Source organism: Anabrus simplex, chromosome 4, assembly GCF_040414725.1.
Source record: "Anabrus simplex isolate iqAnaSimp1 chromosome 4, ASM4041472v1, whole genome shotgun sequence".
In the NCBI taxonomy this organism is placed as follows: Eukaryota; Metazoa; Arthropoda; class Insecta; order Orthoptera; family Tettigoniidae; genus Anabrus; species Anabrus simplex.
The window spans coordinates 389,869,404-389,894,147 of NC_090268.1; the positions used below are offsets into that span (position 1 = coordinate 389,869,404).

Sequence of the window (24,744 nt, forward strand, 5' to 3'; positions counted from 1 at the left end):
AACATTAGACTGCAGATTTTCAACACAGCCTACCATTAAGACCAAGTCAAACTGATTACTACACTTCGACCCAAGTCAATCCCTGCCTAATATTATACACCTTTCAGTACTTGATCCGTGTAACTTGTAGTATGAATAACAGAAGCCACTATTCCTATACACGTTTTCCTTCCGTCCCTGAAGGGGACGATGGGCCTCCCAGACGGCAACACCCTCTGTCAGATCAGGGAGATCTGGAGAGGTAGAAAATGAAATGGCGTATGGCTTTTAGTGCCGGGAGTGTCCGAGTACATGTTCGGTTCGCCAAATGCAGGTCTTTTGATTTGACTCCCGTAAACGACCTGCGCGTCGTGATGAGGATGGCATGATGATGAAGACGTCACAAACACCCAGTCCTCGTGCCAGCGAATTTAACCAATTTTGGTTAAAACTCCCTACCTTGCCGGGAATCGAACCCGGGACCCCTGTGACCAAAGGCCAGCACGCTAACCATTTAGCCATGGAGCCGTACATCTGGAGAGGTGACGTATGGAGAAAGTGAGAGGGTTGGCGGCCGTGGCCTATACTATGAACTGTCCCGCCAGTCGCCTTAGTGCAGGAATATGGAGAACCATTCTCAGGACAGGAGACGGTGGAAACAAGCCTCTCTCCGTCTTCCGAATACGGAGGCGTAGAGCCACTGTCGTGCCGTGGCCACCCCTCCTCTGCTCGGTTGGTAGATCGGAATGCAGAGCTGTCGACGACGGACCAGTCGAGGCCACTTATAGGCTGAAACCTGCTGTGCATTCGCCGACGAATATAACAAAGGTGAAAGATAACCCTTCAACTATTTTAACCAACGGACCGACTGTCGATTTAATGCTTTTAATTGCCTACATGTACTAATATCTTTCTCTTGTAATGGCGTATGGATTTTAGTGTCGGGAGAGCCCAAGGACTAGTTCGGCTCGCCAGGTGTAGGTCCTTGGATTTGACCCCCGTAGGCGACCTGCGCGTCATGATGAAGATGAAACGATGATGAAGACGACACATATACATAGCCTCCGTGCCAGCGAAATTAATGGTGGTGGTTAAAATTCCCGACCCTGCCGGGAATCGAACACGGCACCCCTGTGACCAAAGGCCAGCACGGTAACCATTTAGCCATGGAGCCGCACTTCGACTTCTGTAATCGAATGTAAGTGACAGAAGATGCAAGTAAAGTCGGTATGTCTGATTTTTTTAAATATGATGACTTTCATTTATCTAGTCATGAGGGTTGGCCTGTGGAAATACTCTTTCTTCTCATCGTCACTTGATCTAAAATGAGGCCTGGCCTGGTTTTGCGCAAGTAGCCTGACTTGCACATTCCATATCAAAGCACAGCCATGTGTGGTCTGATGTTAGCGTTTAATTATTTACCGCACTTTCAATTTCCTTTCCTCCCGTGGGTGGGGTTGATAGAACAACATCCCCGATTTCCTCTGCCCGTAGTAAAAGGTGACTAAAAGGAGCCCCAGGGGTGTGCCAGGCTCCTCACTTCAATATAGCCTATCCGACCTCCCTTGATTAACCCTTGTACTTTTCCGACTCCGACAGGTATTAGGGAATCGATGTCTAGGGAGTTCTTCATTTTCAAGCCCTTCGTGGCCCATGTCTTTCTTTTGCTGATATCTTCCTCTTTCCCTCCGATTATTGTTAATAGAGGATGATTTTCAAGTTGTACTTTCTCTTAAAACAATAATCACCAACACCACCCAAAGATTAATGCAGCATGTATGAAGTGGGAACGACAGATGTAACCTGCGAATCTAATAGCTGAAATCAACACAACACTCAATCCACAATATGTCAAATTATTATACAGAATAAATAAACATTTGGAAGCCTCCGTGGCTCAGGCGGCAGCGCGCCGGCCTCTCGCCGCTGGGTACCGTGGTTCAAATCTCGGTCACTCAATATGAGATTCGTGCTGGACAAAGCGGAGGCGGGACAGGTTTTTCTCCGGGTACTCCGGTTTTCCCTGTCATCTTTCATTCCAGCAACACCCTGCATTAACAATCAGCCATTTATCATTACTCCAGAAGAGTGCGACAGGCTTCGGCAGCCGGCATATTTCCTATCCTCGCCGCTAGATGGGGGCTTCATTCATTTCATTCCTGACCCGGTCGAATTACTGGAAAAGGGCTATAGATTTTTATTCAGATAAACACTTCATTACTAGGGAAACGTGGTCAGCAGATGAGCAATACTATTTTACTGTATACCTTACATTAGTTTCATGTTTTCTCTTGGTGTTGCAGGTATGGTTCCAGAATCGCAGGGCTAAATGGAAGAAGCGGAAGAAGACCACAAATGTGTTCAGAACGCCCGGCGCTCTGTTGCCGTCCCATGGTTTGCCGCCCTTCGGCTCCATGTCTGATGGGCTTTGCTCCCCCAGCATGTTCGGAGGGGCGGACAGCCGGTGGGGTGTCTCCGGGATGACTCCAGGTGGGTACCTGAAACTGCGAGCCGCACCCAGAGTGGACCTCCCCGCAGAGGGCTGCTGGGATGTCTCCAGTATTAGCCCAGGTAAGGCACGGCTCATAGGATTGATTCCCGCGGCCGTACCAACTTACAGGTATCTGAAGGGTTTCATTGAACATTTCATCTTAAAGATCACATCCATAGCGATGTTTTCAGTTATTGAATCAAATAGCCTACATTAAATCCATACCATAGTTTTGTGCAAAGCTGAAATGGAATGGCATGACTTAAGGGGCACATTCACATTCGAGTGGATTCGCCAACCGGCCCGTGACTTTGGTCGCACTGACCTGATCGAATGCGTATGTAAGGTGATTCGTGATTGGGCTCGAGATTGGGTCCGGTTTGGCGGTTCGACAGATAAATCGGCGAACCCGACCGGCTCGCCCTGCTTCTGTCTGTAAATTGATCTAGATTTCAAGTATTTCTGAGTGAGTTAATTTGTGAAGATGAAATGAAAATGAAATGTCGTATGGCTTTTAGTGCCGGGATATCCCAGGACGGGTTCGGCTCGCCAGGTGCAGGTCTTTCTATTTGACACCCGTAGGTGACCTGCGCGTCGTGATGAGGATGAAATGATGATGAAGACAACACATACATCCAGCCCCCTTGTCATTGGAATTAACCAATTAAGGTTAAAATCCCCGACTCGGCCGGGAATCGAACCCGGGACCCTCTGAACCGAAGGCCAGTACGCTGACCGTTCAGCCAACGAGTCGGACATTTGTGAAGATAATTACCTCGAACAAATAGTATGTATTTTGAGAAGAATAAGCAGGTCTGGTAAGAATATATTGAAATGTACCGGCCGAGTACTTGTTTCCTAATACAATGACCGGCAAAATTAATGGATAGCTTGAATTTTCAAGGGAAAAAGTATGTTAAATTGTGAAATATTTGTTTTATTATTTACAATGATTATTTTCATGAGAAACCTATCAAAGTTACTAAGGTTAGGAATAACTGAGAGATAGGATTACTTGGATTTTTTCATGAAAATCAATGTAAATAATAACAAAAGAAATGTTTCACAGTTTAACATGCCTTTTCCTTTGACAATTCAAGTGATCCATTAATTTTACCGGTCAGTACAGCTGAGGAGATATTACACAGCTAAATTGTATGTCTTCATAACTTCTTCCTGTTGCTAGAAATCGCAGCACTGATGATATCTCTCATATGAGTCTCATTTTTCTCAGTATTTGGCCGAATCGACTCCAACAATTCAGAAAAACTGTTGTTGTCCGTACGCAGAAAGTTGTTGTAATCTGCAAAGTCTTGTACGTCCAGAGTTCTTAAAAGATTAATCTGAGAAAATCATTGTTTATCTCTCAACCATTCGTTTATCCATACGTGTTTCTTCTTCTTTCCTTCATCAACGCACAATAATGCTGCAACAGCTACAGCCACTTTAAAAAAATTTCCTTGGGCCATAATGAAAACCTAGCCAATGCGTATAATGTTGTCAAGTCGTGGCGAAATTCCCAGATTGGGGTATAGCCTACTTACAGACTGGTGGACCGGTGCGCCAACCTGCTCGCTAGTGTATGGTGACAGTCAAGCCATTTGAGTTCGAGGCGGGGATTTATTTCTTGGACAGTCTTGCCAACCCGCTCGAATGCGAATGGACCCCTTCAATTCTTCCTTTCAGTAGCATTAAGCCAATAGTCGACTCGTTGACCGAATGGTCAGAGTACTGGGCTTCGGTTCAGAGGGTCCCATGTTCGATTCCCGGCCGGGTCGGGGATTTTAACCTTCATTGGTTAATTCCAATGGCTCGAGAGCTGGGTGATTGTGCTGTCGCCAACATCCCTGCGACTCACACACCACACATAACATTATCCTCTGCCACAATAACACGTAGTTACCTCCACATGGCAGATGCCGCCCACCCTCATAGGAGGGTCTGCCTTACAAGGGCAGCACCCGGCTAGAAATAGCCACACGAAATTAATTAAAGTCAATAGTAAGTGTCTTAAAGGGCCCATTCTCAGTTGAACCGGTTCGCCAACTGGTGCGTGACCTTGGTCGCACTGACTGGCTCGAATGTGTATGGGGATTGCTAGTGGCTGGGCTCGAGGTTGGGTGTGTGCTGGCGATTCGACAGATAAACCGGCAAAATCGACCGGTCCGCCAACTTGTCAGTGTGTGTATGGCCAACTACTTGACAGGTTGGCAGTTCAAGTTGCTTTTGAATATTTCTCTCACAGTGTGTTCGTAACCTTCGTGGCGTGCAGTTGCTTGTGTGTTCGCTCTGTGTGACTCACGCTCGCTTATCGTACGGCAGTACGGACTTAGTAGTTGTGTGGACATTTATTCGTGCCTTTCAGTGAATACGTGTGTAGTGTGTAGCCTAATGACATACATTGCAGTTTAATTAGCAGTTAGTGCTACGGAAGGGGGTCTATATGGTGAGGGCCGTCCTTCCCCCATATCGCCATCTAATGTGCCCATACCGAACAGCATACAGCAAGTGCCTCATAGAGTCAGGAGTGCTCTGACGGGAGGCGAGTTTTCCATCTGTTGTGGCGGGCAACAAGCGAGCATTAGAAGAACCTTCAGGTAAAAATCAGTTAAACCAGAAAACGCTACAGATAATGTTCCACGACATATATATTCTCCCAGTGATTCTGTGTCTAGCTCAGCTTCTATTCAAGGTGATAAGTGTTTCTGACTTGAATGCGGTACCAGCTGTACTTCCTCCTCAAAATAGCGGATCACAGTCTCGGCTCAGTGCATATGATTATAACAAAGCTAACCGGTATCACACTGATTCTTCAGGGCCTTACTACATGTATGTGGAAGGGAAAGAAGGAAACATAGGTAAACTACATCCGATGGCGTTTGGTAAAATGATTTATTGGGAGTGTCCATCTCAACGTCGAAATATCAAAGATATTTCTTCCACCGGGAAAAATCATCTTAAAATGGAACTTCACTCAGCACAGCAAACTGGTTCGTTAGTTCTAATTTCTTCTCCTCACATCAATTAGAAGGTTACATCCCATCTCACATCATAAGTGGACAGCGAGTCATTCGAGATGTGCATACAGAATAAGAGGAAGACGAACTAATACAAGGGATAGATTATTCTGTTAAAATCAGACGAGTCCGTCATATGTATAGGTGCACACTGAAAGACAATGTTTCAACTACTGTTCAAATACGGACTTGTGTGGTTACCTTCGACTCTCAAACTCTACCAGACAGTGTGTCAATGTATGGAGCACGTTGTGAGGTAACTCCATATGTGGCTCCAGTACGTATTTGCTACAATTGCTTGCGCTTCGGACACATTAGTAAACACTGTCGCTCTCAGGGTAGATGCAATAACTGTGGTGTGTCACGCGCTCCAAACCCCCGCTCACTGCCTCAGCTTCAGTGCGTACACTGTCAAGGTCAACACACTGTCCTCAGTAAAGAGTGCCCCGAGCATAACAAACGATCAAAGATAAACGAGGTTTCGGCCAAATATAACATGTCATTCAAGGAAGCTAAGGAAGCTGTTATGAAAAAATCACATCCTGAAGTGGTTCAGCCATTACCTCTCACAAATGAGCAAGTTTTTCCACCCTTACCAAGACAGCAAAGACACAAAATTACCGTTTTACAACGTCGGCGACCTCCTCTGGAGTCACCCAGAAGATCTATCCCTCACCCTCCGGTATTGTACCATCCCCATGAAATAAGTGGGGGTCCAGTGGGCCTAAACCGTTATCCACCTCAGCCGCACATAATAGCACCCCACAGTGCAAGTTCCTTGTCTGGCAGCTCGACTCAACCACCACTTAACTCATCAGAATCCCTTATTACTGGTATCCTTAACCTAGTTACACAGCTTCCATACGGTATTCTTCTATCAAATCGTGGTATCCCTTCGGCATAAGAACTTCGTGAAATGATAACACAAAACATTCATGGAAGCTTTTAAATTAAAATATTGCAGTGGAATAGCCAATCAGCGCTGGCTCATTAACACGGTCTTCAAGAAGAATTAGTTGATCGGCACATCAACTTGGCAGCATTATCCGAGACTTGGTTTCGCGCTGGTATACCATTCCTGGATATCATGTTCTGCATTCAGACAGACGTGATGTATATGGAGGATGTAATCTGTTAATAGGCAACAATATTCGTCACAGTGCAATATTTCTTACTTTTCCCGGAGTTCTTTCATTCCAATTGTAGCGGCTCGTATCTTCCTCCCCACGGTTGCATTTACATTAATATCCATCTATTGTCCATCACGTACTGAAATTCAACCAGGCGAATGGGACACCAACTGGAACCTCCATACATTATATGTGGAAGCCTGAAAGCCCATAGTGCAGCTTGGGGGTGTGCTTATACGGACCGTGCTGGAATACCCATTCAAGATATGATGGATGGCCACCACCTAGTCATACTCAACGACGGTAGTCCTATCCTGATATCTCGGCCTGGACATCAACCTTCGGCAGTAGATGTAACTATATGTTCTCCAGCCATTGCTGCCAACCTAACCTGGGATGCACAAAGATACTCCCTGGGATCTGATCATCTTCCTATCGAGATTAATTTACAAAATAGCTACGCCTTACCTACAACCTTATACTCCACCACAAAATGGAACACCAAACGAGCAAATTGGATTGCCTTCAGCGAGAACATACACTCGATCTTTGTACTGCAACTTTTCCTACCGACCCACTTAAAAATACGACTGTTTTAAAAAACATCATAAATGCTGCAGCTTCGGTTAGTATCCCAGTGAAACAGCCTTTCTGTTTTCCGAAACATACCCCTACGCCGTGGTGGGACACAGAATGATCCCGAATGATTGCAAGAAGAAAACTTGCTTTTAAACAATATCGACGTCTTTCTTCCTGGGAAAATTATTTTAATTATCAACGCATCAATGCACAGGTCAAAATATATTTTTTAAAGCGACCCAGTTGGTGAAGATATTGTGATGAAATTAGTAGAGAAACCCCGCTTTCTACAATCTGGAATAAGGTAAGATCCTTAAAAGGGATGGGAAGTAGCTCCCCACGTTCTTCATTTCCGTCTGATTGGATCGAGGTTTTTCATAGTCATATTGCTCTCTCGACTGTGCCCCAGTTACCTGGTTGACGCTTTTCATCCAGCAGGGATCGCAATCAGATTCTCTTACGGCCATTTACTTACAGGGAACTCCGGCTGGCATTAAAACATAACAACAACACTGCCCCTGGTATGGACTGCATCCAGTACTCGATATTATCCCATGTCCCTCGCTCAGCGCATGTTCTATTATTAGACATTTTTAACAACATATGGACATGGGAAGAATTACCTTTTTGACTGGATTACTCAAATTTTCTTCCCCATTCTGAAGCCTGGAAAGGACCCTAGTGACCCTTCTTCTTATAGAGCAATTGCTCTTTCCTCGTGTGTGGTAAAGACTCTGGAAAGGATGGTGAAAACACGACTTGAGTGGCGGTTAGAACACCAGCAGCTGCTTCCTCAGTCGCAGTATGGATTCCGCCGTGGGAGAGGAACATTGGACCATCTCAGTATATTCACTTCTGCAATAGAACATGCTTTTGCGATTAATGGACGTCTTACGGCTCTCTCACTGGATATCAGCTCAGCTTATGATAACGTCAGTATACCACTTCTCTTCAGGAAGCTTCAAACATTCCATATTCCCCCATCTTTTATATCTGGTCTTCAGACATTGTTATAAGAACGATATATATATATATATATATATATATATATATATATATATGTACGAGATGGACACAGTCGTTTACATGGACCTCGTCGCGTGTGTAAAGGTCTCCCACAGGGCGCTGTGCTCAACCCACTTTTTTGTACAATTTATACTGCTGAACTTGAGCATCTGTTCAGCCCCTCGATTCACGTTTTACAATACGCGGGCGATGTGTGTATTTACACTACTTCCTCTAGCTTCCACGTTACATCTCTTCGTTTACATTACGTGGCCTGCGAACTGGCAAAATGGTTGCATAATAATGGACTTGAATTGTCTCCATCGAAATCTACTGTGGTGACTTTTACCCGGAAGAGGACTTTACCTCAGCCTGGTGACATCCATTTAGGACCATTCACATTTCAAGTGAAATCATCATTACGCCTATTGAGTGTCGCCATATTCCTCACGTTCTTTCAAAAATTGAACGAGCGATTAATCTTCTCCGCTTTGTGACCCGTACCTGGTGGGGGGCTGATCCTGGTATACTTTTGACTCTCTATCGTTCTATGATACGCTCCATGATCAATTATGGGAGTTTTTTTGTATGGAAATGCTCCTGCTTACATCACGAAAAAACTCGGCACCATACAATTTCGGGCGATCCGCATCTCTTTGTGTACTATGAGATCCACACCCACAAATGCTCTCTTAATAGAAGCTGGAGAATCATCTTTGCAAATGCGCCGATGAATGGCAGGCAAGAAATTTCTGTTACAATCTTCTGCTATTTCACAGCATCCCATTCTTATTGAACTTCAACGATTGACCGTTATCGAGGAGAGACATGGACGACGCTCACGATACAAGCCACAGCTTCCGTTACGCTGCTACAACGAACTGAAAACGATTTTCTCACTAACCCTCAAAACACGAAGCCAGCTTTCAGTGTTCTTCACATCGACTACCGATATACTATCTACCTAGATATCTCACCACAGAAGCTCATACACAGAACTACATTCCGGCTCTGATTCGCTTCATGTGGCCCAATAGTACTTACATCTTCACGGATGGTTCTAAATTCGAAGACTCTGTGGGATATGCATATTACTGCCAACAAACAGGAGAATGTGGTAGCTTTAAACTGCCGCCCGAAACCTCTATTTATACAGCGGAAATTTTAGCTGTATGTGCTGCACTTCGTTTTTGTCAAAACAAGCTATTCGATTCCGCTCTCATCATTACGAACTCCCAAAGTGTTATGAAGAAATTACAAAATCTCCAGTGGAATCTCCAAAAGCATGGTTACTTGTATGGCATCGTGGAAAGAGCTTTTAACATCTACTCTTCAGGTTGCTCCATAGCAATTCTTTGGGTCAAAGGATATAGTGGGATTTTTGGCAATGAAACTGCTGACGTACTAGCCCAACGTGGTGCATCGGAATGGCTACTGCAAGCGCTGCAACTACCATGGATGGATTTTATTCCCACTATTCACAAAAGGTCTACGGAATAGGGAACATCTCAACTGCATAAAGGTAGAGCTTATGCTCTCGTACAACCTCACATCCCTCCTAAGCCATGGTATTATTAGTTTCATCGGTCACGAGGTCTAACGGTTTCAGTAATCCGAATGCGGCTCATTCCCTTCACATCTCTATCGCATAGGAGTTTTGGCTTCACCACGCTGTCGATGTCAGTATGCGAAGGATGGAGTTCTCAATCACATTTTGTTTAAGTGTGGCCTTTATGATGCTTCTCGAAGCTGCTTTTTATCTGAACTATCTGATCCACAAGTGCCGCTCCCGACCAACGCTGCATTGGTGTTGCACGGTGAAAACAACTCAGTTCTCAATGCTGTGATGGACTTTTTGACAACCGCGGAAATAAGAATTTGAACTTGTGCTCTTCGAATTGTTGCCAGTTTTTTTGTTTTGTTGTGTTTTGTTTGTTTTTCCCTTCTTCTCCTAGAAAATAGATTCAGTGTAGTGTTCTCTACTTGAAGACTGTGGACGCTTGGGTTTTCATACTTATATGTACTTTGCACTGACAATTTACATTTTTGTATGTTTGCTATGAGTGTACCTTGTACAAATTATATTCCAACAACGGTCAAATAACTTTCAAAAAAGTATTTCTCTGCGAGTTAATCACCTTGAATACCAATGAATTTTGAGAAGAATGAGCAGTACTGGGAAGAATTTACTGAAATGTACCACGCGAGTCCTTGTTTATGGGAGATAAAATCCAGAGATGAACCATATACCGCATTAAATTTAGTAATATTGATTATTTCGAATTTATTTTGTAATGAACTTTCCATTGCGAAATATATGACTTCCTCGTTATGTTTAAATGTTGTGTGTATTATCTATAGCTTTTCACATTGAGATGATTATTTTTAGACAATAAACTTGGTTCTAACTTCAAATGTGCCTATATAGTTTTCGTCATATATGCCATGGTAACCGAGACAGTTGCCTGCCCTATCCAGTTCACATCGCTGTGAAAGTGCATTTCGGAAATGTCTGCTTCGAATCCGATCGTAGACTACCCAGAAGACACTTTCCCGTTATTGTTACGTGAAGATATTTCTGCTGCAACATGTAGAAGATTGCCCAACACGTCTCAGGGATGATTTTTCAAAGTAGCTTAGGAGACATTACACTGCTAAATTTTAGATCTTCTTAACTCGATGTTTAAATCATTGTCAATAGCAATGGAAATCATCCTTCCCCCCGCGTAAGCAAATCAAACCAGTGCCGTCAATAACTACTTCATTTGGTACGAACGTGTGATATCATCGGTGTAAGAGCTGTTTCGTCCAGTGTTGGCAACTCTTTTTAGACCGTTTCCCTACATGCAAACTAGAATGTCTACATTTTATCTTAAGTCCCTACAGAATTCCTTTTACTCTAGAAATTACAACTGAATGTATTTTCTTTTAAAACATTTCTATCGCACATCATTTTTACTATTATGTCCGACTCGTTGGCTCAATGGTCAGCGTACTGGCCTTCGGTTCAGAGGGTCCCGGGTTCGATTCCCGGCCGGGTTGGGGATTTTAACCTTAATTGGTTAATTCGAGTGGCCCGGGGGCTGGGTGTTTGTGCTGTCCCCAACATCCCTGCAACTCACACACCACACTTAACACTCAGTTACCTACACATGGCAGATGCCGCCCACCCTCATCGGAGGGTCTGCCTTACAAGGGCTGCACTCTGCTAGTAATAGCCACACAAAATTATTATTTACTATTATTTTATTATGTAAGTATTTTTGAACTCACCAAACGAATTTGGTCGTTACATTATCTAGTTGTGGAGTGATACTTGTTGATCGGTCCTTCCCCCACCTCACCCCCACCGAAGTAGATATTCCAGAAACAAAAAACACATGTCCTATATTTCTATAGTGCGCCTTCAGGGAGGAATTTGTAAAAAAAATGAACTAAGAAGTTCTGGTTCCGTTTATTCCTCTTTCTAGTTTTGGTATCACTCAACGTAGAAAAAAATCGCTCTGTTTCCGCACTTGAATACAGAAGAGTAAGAACTAGTTTTTCAAGTGAGGAGATATTTTCAAACACAAGCAAGTTCTCAATTTTGTTTTTATTTTTGATAATTCACACCATAATGCATCAAGCGTGAGTTCTTTTTAAAGTTCCTTTCTTTTCTTTTTCATCAAAATAGCCTGGCAGAGATGTTCATTCGTGTTGCATAGAATGTGAAAGTAAAATGCCAATAATTTGGCACTAGATCGAGACAGGAAAACTTACTTCTGCTTCCATAACTTAGTGGATAAGATACGCTAGGGGTTTAGAGTGTTAGGAGTGGAGGCACCATGAAAGCAAAGAAAGGAGCGTGCACGAGCTAGATGCGGCAGTATCAGTGGCAGATGTGACGAACAGCAACAGTGTGTTCATCGTTAATTTGTTGAACTCTGCAATTAATACACATTATATTATTGAATATTGCCATTAATTAATTACATTAATTTATTATTAAACTAGCTGATGTACCCGTGCTTCGCTACGGAATTCTACATTTTATAATCTGTCCCTCCATCCCTACAATTATTAGAGTAGGATGACTTCCCTCGGTTGGGAACACTGATTTCGTCTATGTGCAGTGATATAGCCTGGTTACTATTAATGATTAGGCAAATGGTAAAGACTTTCCGTCTCTCTGAATCATACTTTTAGTTTTAAAATGTACAAACATTGGATACTAATCTTCTTCCTACTCTCAATTGAGATACGTTTGCTTGACCCTAAGATAGAGGTGGATTTCCTGCTTCGTACGTTGTTAGTAACTCAAAAGTGACATAAATTGTAGTTACATCAGTCTGACCCTGAGGCGACGAATGGATAGTTGCACAGATGGACAGTGTGACGTTACTTCCCTCTGGGTGGGTTCAGCTAAATCTGAGTGTGACAGTGATAATAATTTAGAGTGGCAAAGTGACAGTGTGCAGCCCTTGTAAAGTAGACCCTCCATTGAGGTGGGCGGCATCTTCCATATATGGAAACTGTACAGTATGTTTTTGTAGTGGATCATTTTTTGTTTTTAAAATCTACTTTACATCGTTCCGGCTCAGATAGGTGTTATGGCGAAATGGGATAGGAGAGGGCTGGGAGTGGGAAGGAGGTGACCGTGGCCTTAATTAAGGAACATCCCCAACATTCTCCTGGTGCGAAATGGGAAACCATGGAAAACCATCTTCAGGGCTGCCGACAGTGGGGTTAGAACCCGCTGTCTACCGAACACTAGCAGATAGCTACGTGACGCAAACCGCACAGCCACTTTGCTCTGTGTAGTGGAGGATTATGTTATGTGTGATTTTCAGGGAGATTGTGGACGATAGAAACACCCAGTCTCCGAGCCGGAAGAAATAACCATTCAAGATTAAAATCTCCGACACGGCCGGGAATAGAACCCGGGGCCCTCTGAATCTAAGGTGACTACGCTGATCATTCAGCCAAGGAACCTGACACCTAACTGCGATAATCTGAATTGCTGGGTTTTTAGATATAAATCAAAATTCTGAATGTTGACCATTCTCGGATCATTCTTCTGGGACAGTCCCGGTTTTGCGGAGTATGTAAGGCAAACCTACCTCACGTGCGTCATGATAGTCTGGTCATATTTCACATGTAATTCTTCTGTTCGCGCTGAGGCATTGTATCGAATAATCTTCCAGTGATTTCTTATGATAATGCCGATCATATTCTATTCAAATACTCATTGAGCATATTTCAACGGGTGACAAATTGGGTAGTCTTGCAGGCCAGGGCAGTAGTGGTACACTTTTCCAAGGCATCCCTTGACACTGCCGTACCGGGCTTGATAGCTGCAGTAGTTTTAAAAGTCTGGTCTGAAGCATTAGATAGAGTTGCATTCAACGGACGAACAGTCACTGATTCTTCTCATGAAGAAGCACTATAATAGCATGGCTGAGCTAGGCCACAGTAGGAGGAACAAACCCGAAAGTGGAATATGGAAAGACAAATGGTAGGGTCAGGTTCTCAAATACGGCCACAAAAGTATATTCTTATATTTTATTCGAAGGTGAAAAGGAGTACAAAGACAAATTAAAGTGGAAATGAAAGGTACATAACTACTCAATGCAGGAATTCAAAACAACTCTATTACAGATGAATTTACTTGAACTTATTTAGGATCATTGCTAAACGGCCGTATTAGAAGACAGTCTTGTAAGATGGCCGTCTGTGGAAAATTCTGTTTATGAACACTTTTCACACACAAAATCTTTTGCACCATGTGCATTTGCACATTTCTCATGAAAACACACCCAGATTTGCCCGTCGTGGTCTTCGCTGCAGAGTCCATCATAATATCCACACCTGCTATCATCAGTGTTTCGTGCGGATCCATTTTTCGCTTTCGGGTTCATTTTCGCCATTTTCTTTGCTCTTCGTTCTCTTATGTGTTGTGGGGAAGTCAAAATTGTGGCTTTTTGACTTCTGCCTGTATTTTTCTTCCTTGTTACAGAAGGCGTAGGGCATAATTGCTGCAGCTGCCAGGTTGCCGGCAGTGTTACTAGACCATACACTTCCGAATAATTCACGACCTATCTCACATATGGCAGCACTAATCTACCGTATCGAACTACGCTTCTCTTCACTGAAGGCCATGCTTTAACAGGGAATGTTCACCTTTTATAATTCATACTGCTAGAGTGAATTATATTACACGAACATGAAAAATAAAACTGGCTTCGTCAGACTTACCTTTAGAATGTGGATGTTAAATATTATCACGTAGAAAAGCACAAAACAGACATATGACAATAGCAGACAGCTCAACGGAAGTCGAACAAATATGGCAATGCTTTGAACACACTCTGTCGGGTTCCTCACCAGATAGGAAGGCGGTAGATTTGAAAGAACGAAATATGGCCGTTTTACAAGACTTGACCCTATGCCCCGATCGCACGGTCTGATTTATAATCCATTTATCATACTTTAGAAATTTAACATTTCGAGACACTGTAGAAGTCCGATATTCAGCAACAATTAGGCTATTAATTTCCGTTGGCATTCTTTAAAAACCTCGTATGTCCCATTGCTCTAACTACCCATTATATACCTTACAATACCGTATTGTAGGGATGTTGTTTTCATGATGAATTTACGCTCTCCTACAGTATAATATATTTAAGGTTCATTTTCCTTTACACAGCGAACACAACGAAATTATTCTGATGGACTTCATATAAATGTGTGGCTGGGAGGCGTGACCACTCTTAAATAATATAATATAGGAAGAGCGTTAGGACATGCGAGGTTTTAAAAGAAAGCCATCGTTTTGTGCTAGTAGTTTAAAGTCCCAATTTCAACGATGTTAAGTTGGGAAAGAGCTAGAAGTGGGAGGGTAGAGGCCATGGCCTTAATAAAGGTAAAGCTGTGCCATTTATCGGGTGAGAAAATGAGTAAGCACAGAAATCCATCTTCAGGGCTGTCCACGGTGGGATTCAAACATTTCATCTTCTGAATGCGAGCTTACAGCTACATGATAACACGTAGTCAACACGTTCACTACAGCAGCCTTAATGTACTATTTTGTGGTACAGTGTAGGTTTCGCTAATGTAACTTGTTCGGCTGCCGCTCTCTTCAGACTTCGTGCATGCGCTCAGTCTGCACAAGGTCACTTTGATGAGTCTTCAAGTATGAACTACATGCACCATACATTGCACGCAGTGTATGAAGCCACCAGAACTTCTTCTTCTTCCTCCTTCTCTACCACTTTCCCATACCTGTGGGATCGCGAGGTGCGATCTGTGTTGCACATGTGGATTTGGCCTTGTTTTATGGCCGGATGCCCTTCCTGACGCTAACCCTATATGTGGAGGGATGTAATCAGTATGTGTGTTTCTATGGTGGTTGGAAATCCTCTGGCCACAAGAATTAATCAGAGGTGATTAAAAGCCCCGACCCGGCCGGGAATCGAACCCGCGACCCTCTGAACCGAAGGCCTCAACGCTGACGATTCAGCCAATGAGTCGGACATGAAGCCACCAGAACATTTTGACATAAATATGTCTTATGGCTCGGGATCACCTGAAAATTTGCGTTACGGAAGTTAGTGTCACAAAATGTGTAACGGAAATCTAACCCTAGCAACCGTTCAGGCTTTGTCTTATGGCTGTCGATGGATGGCCATGACCAGGAGACATAATTGTGATTAATTGATTTTCACAAAGGGAAAAGTGGTTTTCATGTGTGTGTGTGTGTGTGTGTGTGTGTGTGTGTGTGTGTGTGTTATTATGCACTACGACAAGATATGATTTTGCAAGCAACCCAAACACTCATAACACAATAGCACAGGGATGCATCTAAAATTTTAAACCGTAATAACTTCAATTTAATTGAGATATCAATATTGTTTTCATGTTCTAAAATGATATTAAAGGGCTCGTGCTACGTTTCTCCGCGGGGTAATTAATAAGGGAGATATCAACGCCAAGGTCGCTTTTTAAAATGGAACTATAGCAATTTCTGACACTAGCAGGAAAGGTCGATCTAACTAAGACTTCAGGCATGTAATTGATCCATACACCGGATAATTAAATACTTCAAACATACGATTCCAGAGAGTGAGAGCGGGCACTGGTTTTGATACATCAGACAACGTTCGCTGGTGGAATGATGTGTTGATACAAAAGCATTTTCATGTTGTGATCGCATTCACACAACTGGTAGGCCTACTGTAAAGTACCTACAAGTATATTTCCTAAATACAATATCACGTAAACCTTGGGTTTGCAACGTGTTTTTGACATGCGAAATAAAGAGGGAATACGGAGGTTTATGTTTCAAAAGAATAAGTGTCTGTTATAGAGGAACGTAACAAAAACCTTATGCCACACAGCGAAGATTTTCCCTCGAAGCGGTGATGAAGCCAACCAACACCATTATTGTTTAAAACATAAACTTCCGTTTCCTGTGTTTAGTCCACCTCTCAAAAAAAAAAAAAAAAAAGAGAAAAAAAACCATTTCACACGCAAGGGATACACCACATTTCATTTACGAGGCATGGCTGTACGTAACTATACAGTACCAGTTGAATGGTTGGCAACACAACAAGGAAACAGCTTGCAAACCAGCACGTCCTTTCGTCAACCAGCGCTATATAATACGGCAAGACTAGCACTCCAATCTCAGGCACTAATATTGCAAGTTGAAATAATAACGGTATTTCAAAATGTTTCTCAAGGGTATAATTAATTCGAAATTCTTCATAGTACATACCTTTTACGCTGGCGTCAGAAATTACTATAGTTCCATTTAGAAAACAATCTTTTTTTGTTAATAATCCCCAGGAAACGAACTCATTAATATCATTTAAGTCTATGAAAACAGAATATCGTCACTGAGGTGCCAAAAGAGAAAACGTGACAATATTCTTCATATCCATTATTTCCCTTAAGAATAGTCAAGCCTCCTAGCCACATAGTGGCTGCCTGGCCGAGGCAGTAAAGGTGTGCTCTGTTCGCCCGGAAGAACGTGGGTTCGAATCCTCGCCAGGAAGTCGTAAAATTTAAGAAACGAGATTTCCACTTCCGGAGGTGCATATGGCCCTCAGGTTCACTCAGCCTACACCAAAAATGAGTACCAGGTTAATTTCTGGGGACAAAGGCGGCCAGGCGTAGATCTAATCACTCTACCCCATCAAGTGCCGAGGTTACGGATAGTGGAAGCCTTTACCTTCCACCCCTCCAAGGGCCTTAATGGCCTGTACGGAGATAGCTTTGCTTTGCCTAGCCACATATTGATATGCAGTCCATCAGAACAATTTTCGTTGAGTTCATTGCCCTATGTACGTGTGTAAAGGAAAATGAACCTTACTGTACCGTACTGTAGGAATGTATGTTTGCATGACACATCCAACCACTCCTATTTAAGGTTCATTTTCCTCTACACACGCGCGTAGGAAAATGTTCTGATTGATGCATATGAACATATGGCTGGGATACTTGACCAATATGAAGGGAAATAACTGATAGGAAAGTCATTTTCACATTCGCGATTTTAGCACCGCAGCGACGAAGTATTTTTAATTGAATAAAAATCATGAAAATCGTATCAGGTTGAGATTAAACTTTATAAACAATTTAAATTTTCTAAAATATCACAACTGTTAAAATCGCCGAAGATCGCAGAAGTCTTGTAACTGTATAGTATAAAAGGGACATAGGAAAGATGAATGTATCTAGTAATGGAAGTTTATGTCATAATATTTGACGCACCTGAATAAATGTAAATAAAGCAATACGCAACACTTTGCATGAAACTTTCCTTTGATAACTTACTTTTGTTTAAAGGGAAATGTATTACATTGTCTGGGAAACTTGTCTTTTCACAATAAGTTTTTTTGATAGAGGGCACAGGGCACTGTTCTTATTGTGGATTTCAGGTCTTGGTCAGCTGAGTCAGAGCGGCGTGTCGATGGGCGGTTTCGGCCAATCCATCGGTCAGCTCAACCAGAGCTCTCCCCTTACGTCGGGTCTCAACTCAGGACTGCCGATCACGTCCACCATGTCCTCAAACGGCTCCACCGTCTACCAGGCGCACTACGGACTCAATACACTGGGTACGTTCTCCCTTCAGTCACTAAAGGCATCCTTACCTCTAGATTTACTGGTAAAAGCATATTAAATATCAAATATTTCATTATGTTTTAAAAGCTTAGTTGTGCTTTACTTCAGAGTTCTCCAATGGAAATATCGTTACTGTTCGGGCAAAAGGTCATATCGTCGTTGCCGGGACAAAACCTTTTACGTGATAATATTTTTGTAGATATACTCACCCGCAGCACATACATTATGAAGAGCGAGAATGCCTTGACAATTGTTAATTGTCAATTGTTTATTAGATAGGTGCCGGCCCCGTGGTGTAGGGGTAGCGTGCTTGCCTCTTACCCGGAGGCCGCGGGTTCGATTACCGGCCAGGACAGGGATTTTTACCTGGACCTGAGGGCTGGTTCGAGATCCACTCAGCCTGCGTGATTAGAATTGAGGAGCTATCTGCGGTGAGATAGCGGCCTCGGTCTAGAAAGCCAAGAATAACCACCGAGGGGATTCGTTGTTCTGACCACACGACACCTCGTCATCTGCAGGCCTTCGGGCTGAGTAGCGGTCCCTTTATAGGCCAAGGCCCTTCAAGGGCTATAGTGCCATGGGCTTTGGTTTGGTTTTATTAGATAGGTGTATCTTGACACAGTAATCCAACTCCCTAAAAATCTCGATTATACTACTAAAGATGATATTAAATTTTGGAACACAAAGTACTTAGTCTAGTGAGTACGGATTGCTGAATTAGTATACTAATAATCCAGGTGGCTGTGATTTACTAGACTTATTTATCGTTGTTGCCGGGACAAAACCTCGTATGTGATAATATTTTTTGGAGATATACTGACTCGCAGCACATACATTATGAAGAGCGAGAATGCCCTGTCAATATTCACACAATATTGCACTTTAGATGACAGAACTTTACCGACCAAAGTTCTAAGCTAAAATATTTCACATACCCGGCAACGACGATATGTTGTGTTAACCAAGATGGCACATACAAATAAAGAATGGAAAATGTATTACAATGAAGCAAATCGCCACTGCCAGAGCAAAACCGCGTATTTTTGACAATGCTCTTCCTATCCATTATTTACCTTAAGACTGTCACGCCTCCCAGCCACATGTTGATATTCAGTCCATCAGAACAACTTCCGTTGTGTTCATTTTCCTGTGGTAATGTGTGAAATGAAATGGCGTACGGCTTTTAGTGCCAGGAGTGTCCGAGGACATGTTCAGCTCGCCAGGTGCAGGTCTTTGGATTTGACTCCCGTAGGCGACCTGCGCGTCGTGATGAGGATGAAATGATGTTGAAGACGACACATAAACCCACCCCCATGTCAGCGAAATTAACCAATTGGTTAAAATTCCCGACCCTGCCGGGAATAGAACCCGGGACACCTGTGATCAAAGGCCAGAACGCTAACGATTTAGCCATGGAGTTGGACATGATAATGTGTAAAGGAAAATGAATCTCAAATATGTTACACTGCACGACTGCGTAAATACGTCATGTAAACAAACATTCCTATAGTGCGGTACCATAATCCATTAGCGTTTATTCAAGTGTTGGATAGTTTTGTATGTTTTTCTGCAATTTTAAAATACCCAAAAACGTTCTATTCGACATATGCTTTATAGATAGTGAGATAACTATGTCTTTCCTCATGCACACAATTGATGACGTTGGCGTTTCGCCTATTGAAACTAATCATCCATTGTAAACCTCTGTGAAATAATCTTTAGTCTCATCAGAGCTAAGACCAATAAAAGTGAAAAATGATAAATCACAGCCGTGTTCCAGTTTTCACCGGGTCAGAAATGGAATGAACGAAGCCCCAACTGGTGGCGAGGATAGGAACTGTGCCGGCAACCAAAGCTTTTCGCACTCGACTGAGGCAATGATTCATAACTGACAAATGAAATGATATTGGAGGGTGTTGCCTGAAAGAAAGGTGACAGAGAAAACAGGAGTTTCCGGAGAAAACCCTGTTCCACATCAGCTTTGGCCAGCCGATTTCTCAAATTGAGTGACCGGGATTTGAACCACGACAGGGCCTGCCTTTCACCAATCGAAAGGGTAACTTGGGACGCATGTTTGTACGTGTAGATAACATCCTACTGCAAGCGGAAAGCACAATACTATCGTGTTTGAAATTTTGTATATTTGAAGAACGTCCCAATGGAGGCAGTAGGGGCAGATTTGAAATAAGTATAGAGCTCCAAATAAGATGTCTCTAGTGTTGAGTTGGACGAAATGGAGTCTACGAGTAGAGAGATGAATCGTAGTGAACATTGCAAATTTGCTATCATTGAAAACATGAAACGAATAGTGAAAAGAATGGAGATTTATGAAGGATGGACGCAACTTTCAGAAACAACATTTAATGTTGTTAAGAGTGACTACAGACATGATTTTGGACTTTAAAACTCACGTTTAGAGAGAGCTCTCTATCCAAGAATAATCAGAAGTTCGAAGTGAGTGAATACAAAACATTCATGTTTCAAAAGTCGCATAAACATGAAGTATCATTTATTAAAGGTATGTCTTGTATTGCTCCCACATGCATGTTTCCTTCGCTAAAATAATAATATTATGCCAAAACTTTCTCAAATTAAATGTTATGCTTGATAATCAATACCTGCGAAGCCAGAGAAGCTAAGAGACCTAAATAAATTGTGTGTGTTCGTAGCTCTTGATACAATAGCTTTTTTTACGAATACCTCTTTTAAAATGAAGGGGAGAAGAGGGAATAAAAAAAGAATGAAACTGAAAGAGAGCACAAATATTTCAGTAAATTATATCCGGCTCCATGGCTAAATGGTTAGCGTGCTGGCCTTTGGTCGCAGGGGTCCCGGGTTCGATTCCCGGAAGGGTCGAGAATTTTAACCATAATTGGTTAACTTCGCTGACACGGGGGCCGGATGTATGTGTCGTCTTCATCATCATTTCATCCTCATCACGACGCGCAAGTCGCCAACGGGAGTCAAATCGAAAAACCTGCATCTGGCGAGCCGATCTTGTCCTCGGTCACTCCCGGCACTAAAAGCCATACGCCATTTCATTTCATTTCATTTCAGTAAATGATGATTTGGAATGAAATTGTAAACTATTGCTGAAAGTAAACAATAATAAATACGATTATTTCTGTATTTATATCGTATTAAGCCATAGCTTTGAAAAATAACCCAACTCCACCCAATAATTATGATATTATTAGCTAAACTATAGATAAGTAGAGCGTCCGACTCATTGGCTGAGTGGTCAGTTCAGAGGGTCCCGGGTTCTATTCCTGGCCGGGTTGGAGGTTTTTATCGAGTCTGATTAATTGTTCTAGCCCGGGGACTGGATGTTTATGCTTGTCTCAACGCCTCTTCATATTCAGACAATACACTACACTACCAACCACCACAGAAACACGAAATAGTAATTACATCCTTCCATACAGGGTTGGAGTCAGTAAGGGGATCCGGCCGTAAAACAGGGCCAAATCCACACGTGAGACAGATTTTGCACCCGCGACCCCACAGATGTGGGAAAAGCGGAAGAAAAAGTAGATAAGTAGAGTATCTTACTGTTACAGATGCATTTGTAAGGTAATGCTTCATTACATACACAAATTGCATGTAGCTCATATCAGGCGATTTACAAGTATTTACGTATTTTTCTGTCTTCTGAAAAATTTCGTGTAATGAATTTGGGTGGTTTTTTGACTTACAAATTAAAATGTGTCCCTGGGGTCAAAGTTCACATAACATAAACGAACAGCTACCAAATCATTAATCGGTAGAGGTGTACGATTTTTTATCAATGGTCTGAGGAGGTTAAAACTGAAACTATAACAAATTACTAACTTAAAAATGAAATTCCTAAGTTCTTCTCGAGTATTTCCAATTAGAATCTTGGATCATCTCCCAATGTCCATTACATGAAATGTAACTGTAGAAACTGTTATATAAATTTTGTATTTGTGGAAATTACACGTGGATGTATGAAGGTTTCTGTCAGAGTTACGTACTGGTACAGGTTCCGCAGAAATTTAAACTAGTTCTACTTCGGCATTTATTTGCAGTTATAATGAAAATCTTCAAAATGCCGTCCTCATAGGGACCTAACTAAATCGAATTTAGAGAACAAACTCTATAGATTACGACGTCGATGACTATTCGGTTTCCTACATTATGAGTGTTTCATTTTGTACAATTGTTTTCAATTAACAACTTTAGATACTGGCAAATTGTTAAACTCTTACAATGTGAATTTTCCCCTCCCGTTTCTGATATATTTGTGGAAAGTTACTGCACTTCATCATATATCCATTCTTTAGACAACGTCTTTAATAACAATAATACGTAGTAGTAGCAGAGGTCTTTAACTAATACTACTAAAACGTTTGAATTCTCTCCCTGAAGGGGACGGCGGGCCTCCTGGACGGTAATGCCGTCTCTCAGGCCCGGGTGACTTGTTACGGCGAAGGGGATGTGAGGAGAAGGTGTGAGGGTTGGCGGCCGTGGCCTATACTAGGAATTGACCGGGCATTCGCCTTAGTGCAGGAGAATGGAACACCATTCTCAGGACAGCCGACGGTGGGGTCCAGCCCCTCTCCGTCTCCCAAATGAAGAGACGTAGAGCCACGGCAAAACCTGCGGTCGTAGTGCAGAGCCGTCGGACCAGCCGACGCCCAATCTGCAACCATGACTCAAGTCTCAAACAGAATACGGGCGTGCCGTTTCTGATGAGGATTTTAGCCCTCCGACCTGTAATGGTCTTGGGTGCTATTTCATGATATGTCTAACCAGGGCTGCATTGATGTGAAGGTGAGGGGACCTGTTGGAACGCAATCGGAGCTGGTCGGAATGTGACCTGCGCCCTTTTTAGGGGCGACTAATTTAGAATGACCACTTATAGCGGAGGCCAAGGGTATCATAATTGCCCAACGTAGTGATGACGGGATTGGGCTTCAGGAATAGTTCAGAATAGAATTCCTTGGACGTCTTCTTTATTCTGGTTCTAATCTCATCAATCTTTATGGATTGGTAGATGTCCCTATTCCGTTCAAACCAGTGTGCACCTGAGATGAGACGCAGCGCACGTTTTTGGATGCCATTCCCGAAACCGGACTGGCATACTCTAGAAATGGTCGAAGGGACGTCTTGTACAGCGTGAGTCTGTTTGATTCAAGAACTGGAAAAAATTCCAAGGAAAAGCAGCTCGATTTGTTCTGGGTGATTTCCGACAAAAGAGTAGCGTTAAAAAAATGTAGCAAAGTTTGTGTTGGGAAGACTTGGGAGAAAAGAGACGAGCTGCTCGACTAAGTGGTATGTTCCGAGCTGTCAGTAGAGAGATGGCGTGGAATGACATCAGTAGACGAATAAATTTGAGTGGTGTCTTTAAAAGTACGAAAGATCATAATATGAAGATAAAGTTTGAATTAAAGAGAAAAATTGGGGCAACTATTCGTTTATAGGAAGGGGAGTTAGGGATTGGAATAACTTACCAAAGGATACGTTCAATAAATTTCCAATTTCTTTGCAATAATTTAAGAAAAGGCTAGGAAAACAACAGATGGGGAATCTGCCACCTGGACGACTGCCCTAAATTCAGATCAGTAGTGATTGATTGATTGAAGGCCTTGATAAGTTTTCATAAGGGGTATAATTTCAGATAAGCGTCTATTCGCTTGGGCCCAAATCGAATTAATATGATCTTTGAAAGTGAGTCCTCTGTCTTGGATAACTCCTAGGTATTTAGTTGCATTTCTCCACCGGATCATTTCGCCAATAAAAACAGAGGCAGAGGGATAGTCCTGATACGTTTTGAAAATAGAGTTACATTGCTTTTGCTAACGTTAATTTCGTTTCTCCACTTTCGAAGACACGGTTCGAGAGTGGAGAGGGCATCTTGGATGTAATTTAGTACACTAGGTGGCTGCCAAGAGACAGGGGAAATTTCTGTATCATCAGCATACATGTAGACCTTTGCGTGCGTCGGTTTAGCTATGTCGGCCATGTACAAGTTAAAAAGTATCGGGGAGAGAACTCCACCCTGGGGAACACCCACCAAGATAGGGCGGGGGCTCGACAAGGTTTTGTTGACTTGACCCTGAAATTAACTATTTGAAAGGTAGCTTTTGAACATCCGAATCAGGTAAGGAGGGATACCTAAGGTGTTGGGTTTAAATATAAGACCTTCATGCTATACCTTGTCGAACGCACGTGATATATCTAGGCAACACACTCCCGTGTGTCTTCTATCATTGAAGTTTTTGGTGATTTCTTCAAAAAGCCTCATGAGTTGATGGATCGTTAGTGCTTACTTCGGAAGCCGTTCTGTTCTTCGTTAATTAAATTGTTATCTTCAATGATGGGGTTTAACCTGGTGAGTAAAAGTGATTCGAATAATTTAGAAAGAATTGATAGAAGAAAGATTGGCCTGTAATTTTGTGGGAAAGATGCATCTGAG

At 42.6% G+C, this 24,744-nt stretch overlaps 1 protein-coding gene across 2 annotated transcripts in view; it reads left to right on the forward strand.

Annotated features, from left to right (window-relative positions):
• The window catches only part of LOC136872747 (homeobox protein orthopedia), a 402,761-nt gene that overhangs the window by 359,651 nt on the left and 18,366 nt on the right, over window positions 1–24,744 (forward strand). For both annotated transcript variants that reach the window (XM_068227519.1, XM_067146576.2), the window contains 2 exons: window positions 2,283–2,469; window positions 18,122–18,298. In XM_068227519.1, the coding sequence (XP_068083620.1) occupies window positions 2,283–2,469; window positions 18,122–18,298 (364 nt within the window). The remainder of the gene's footprint in view (window positions 1–2,282; window positions 2,470–18,121; window positions 18,299–24,744) is intronic.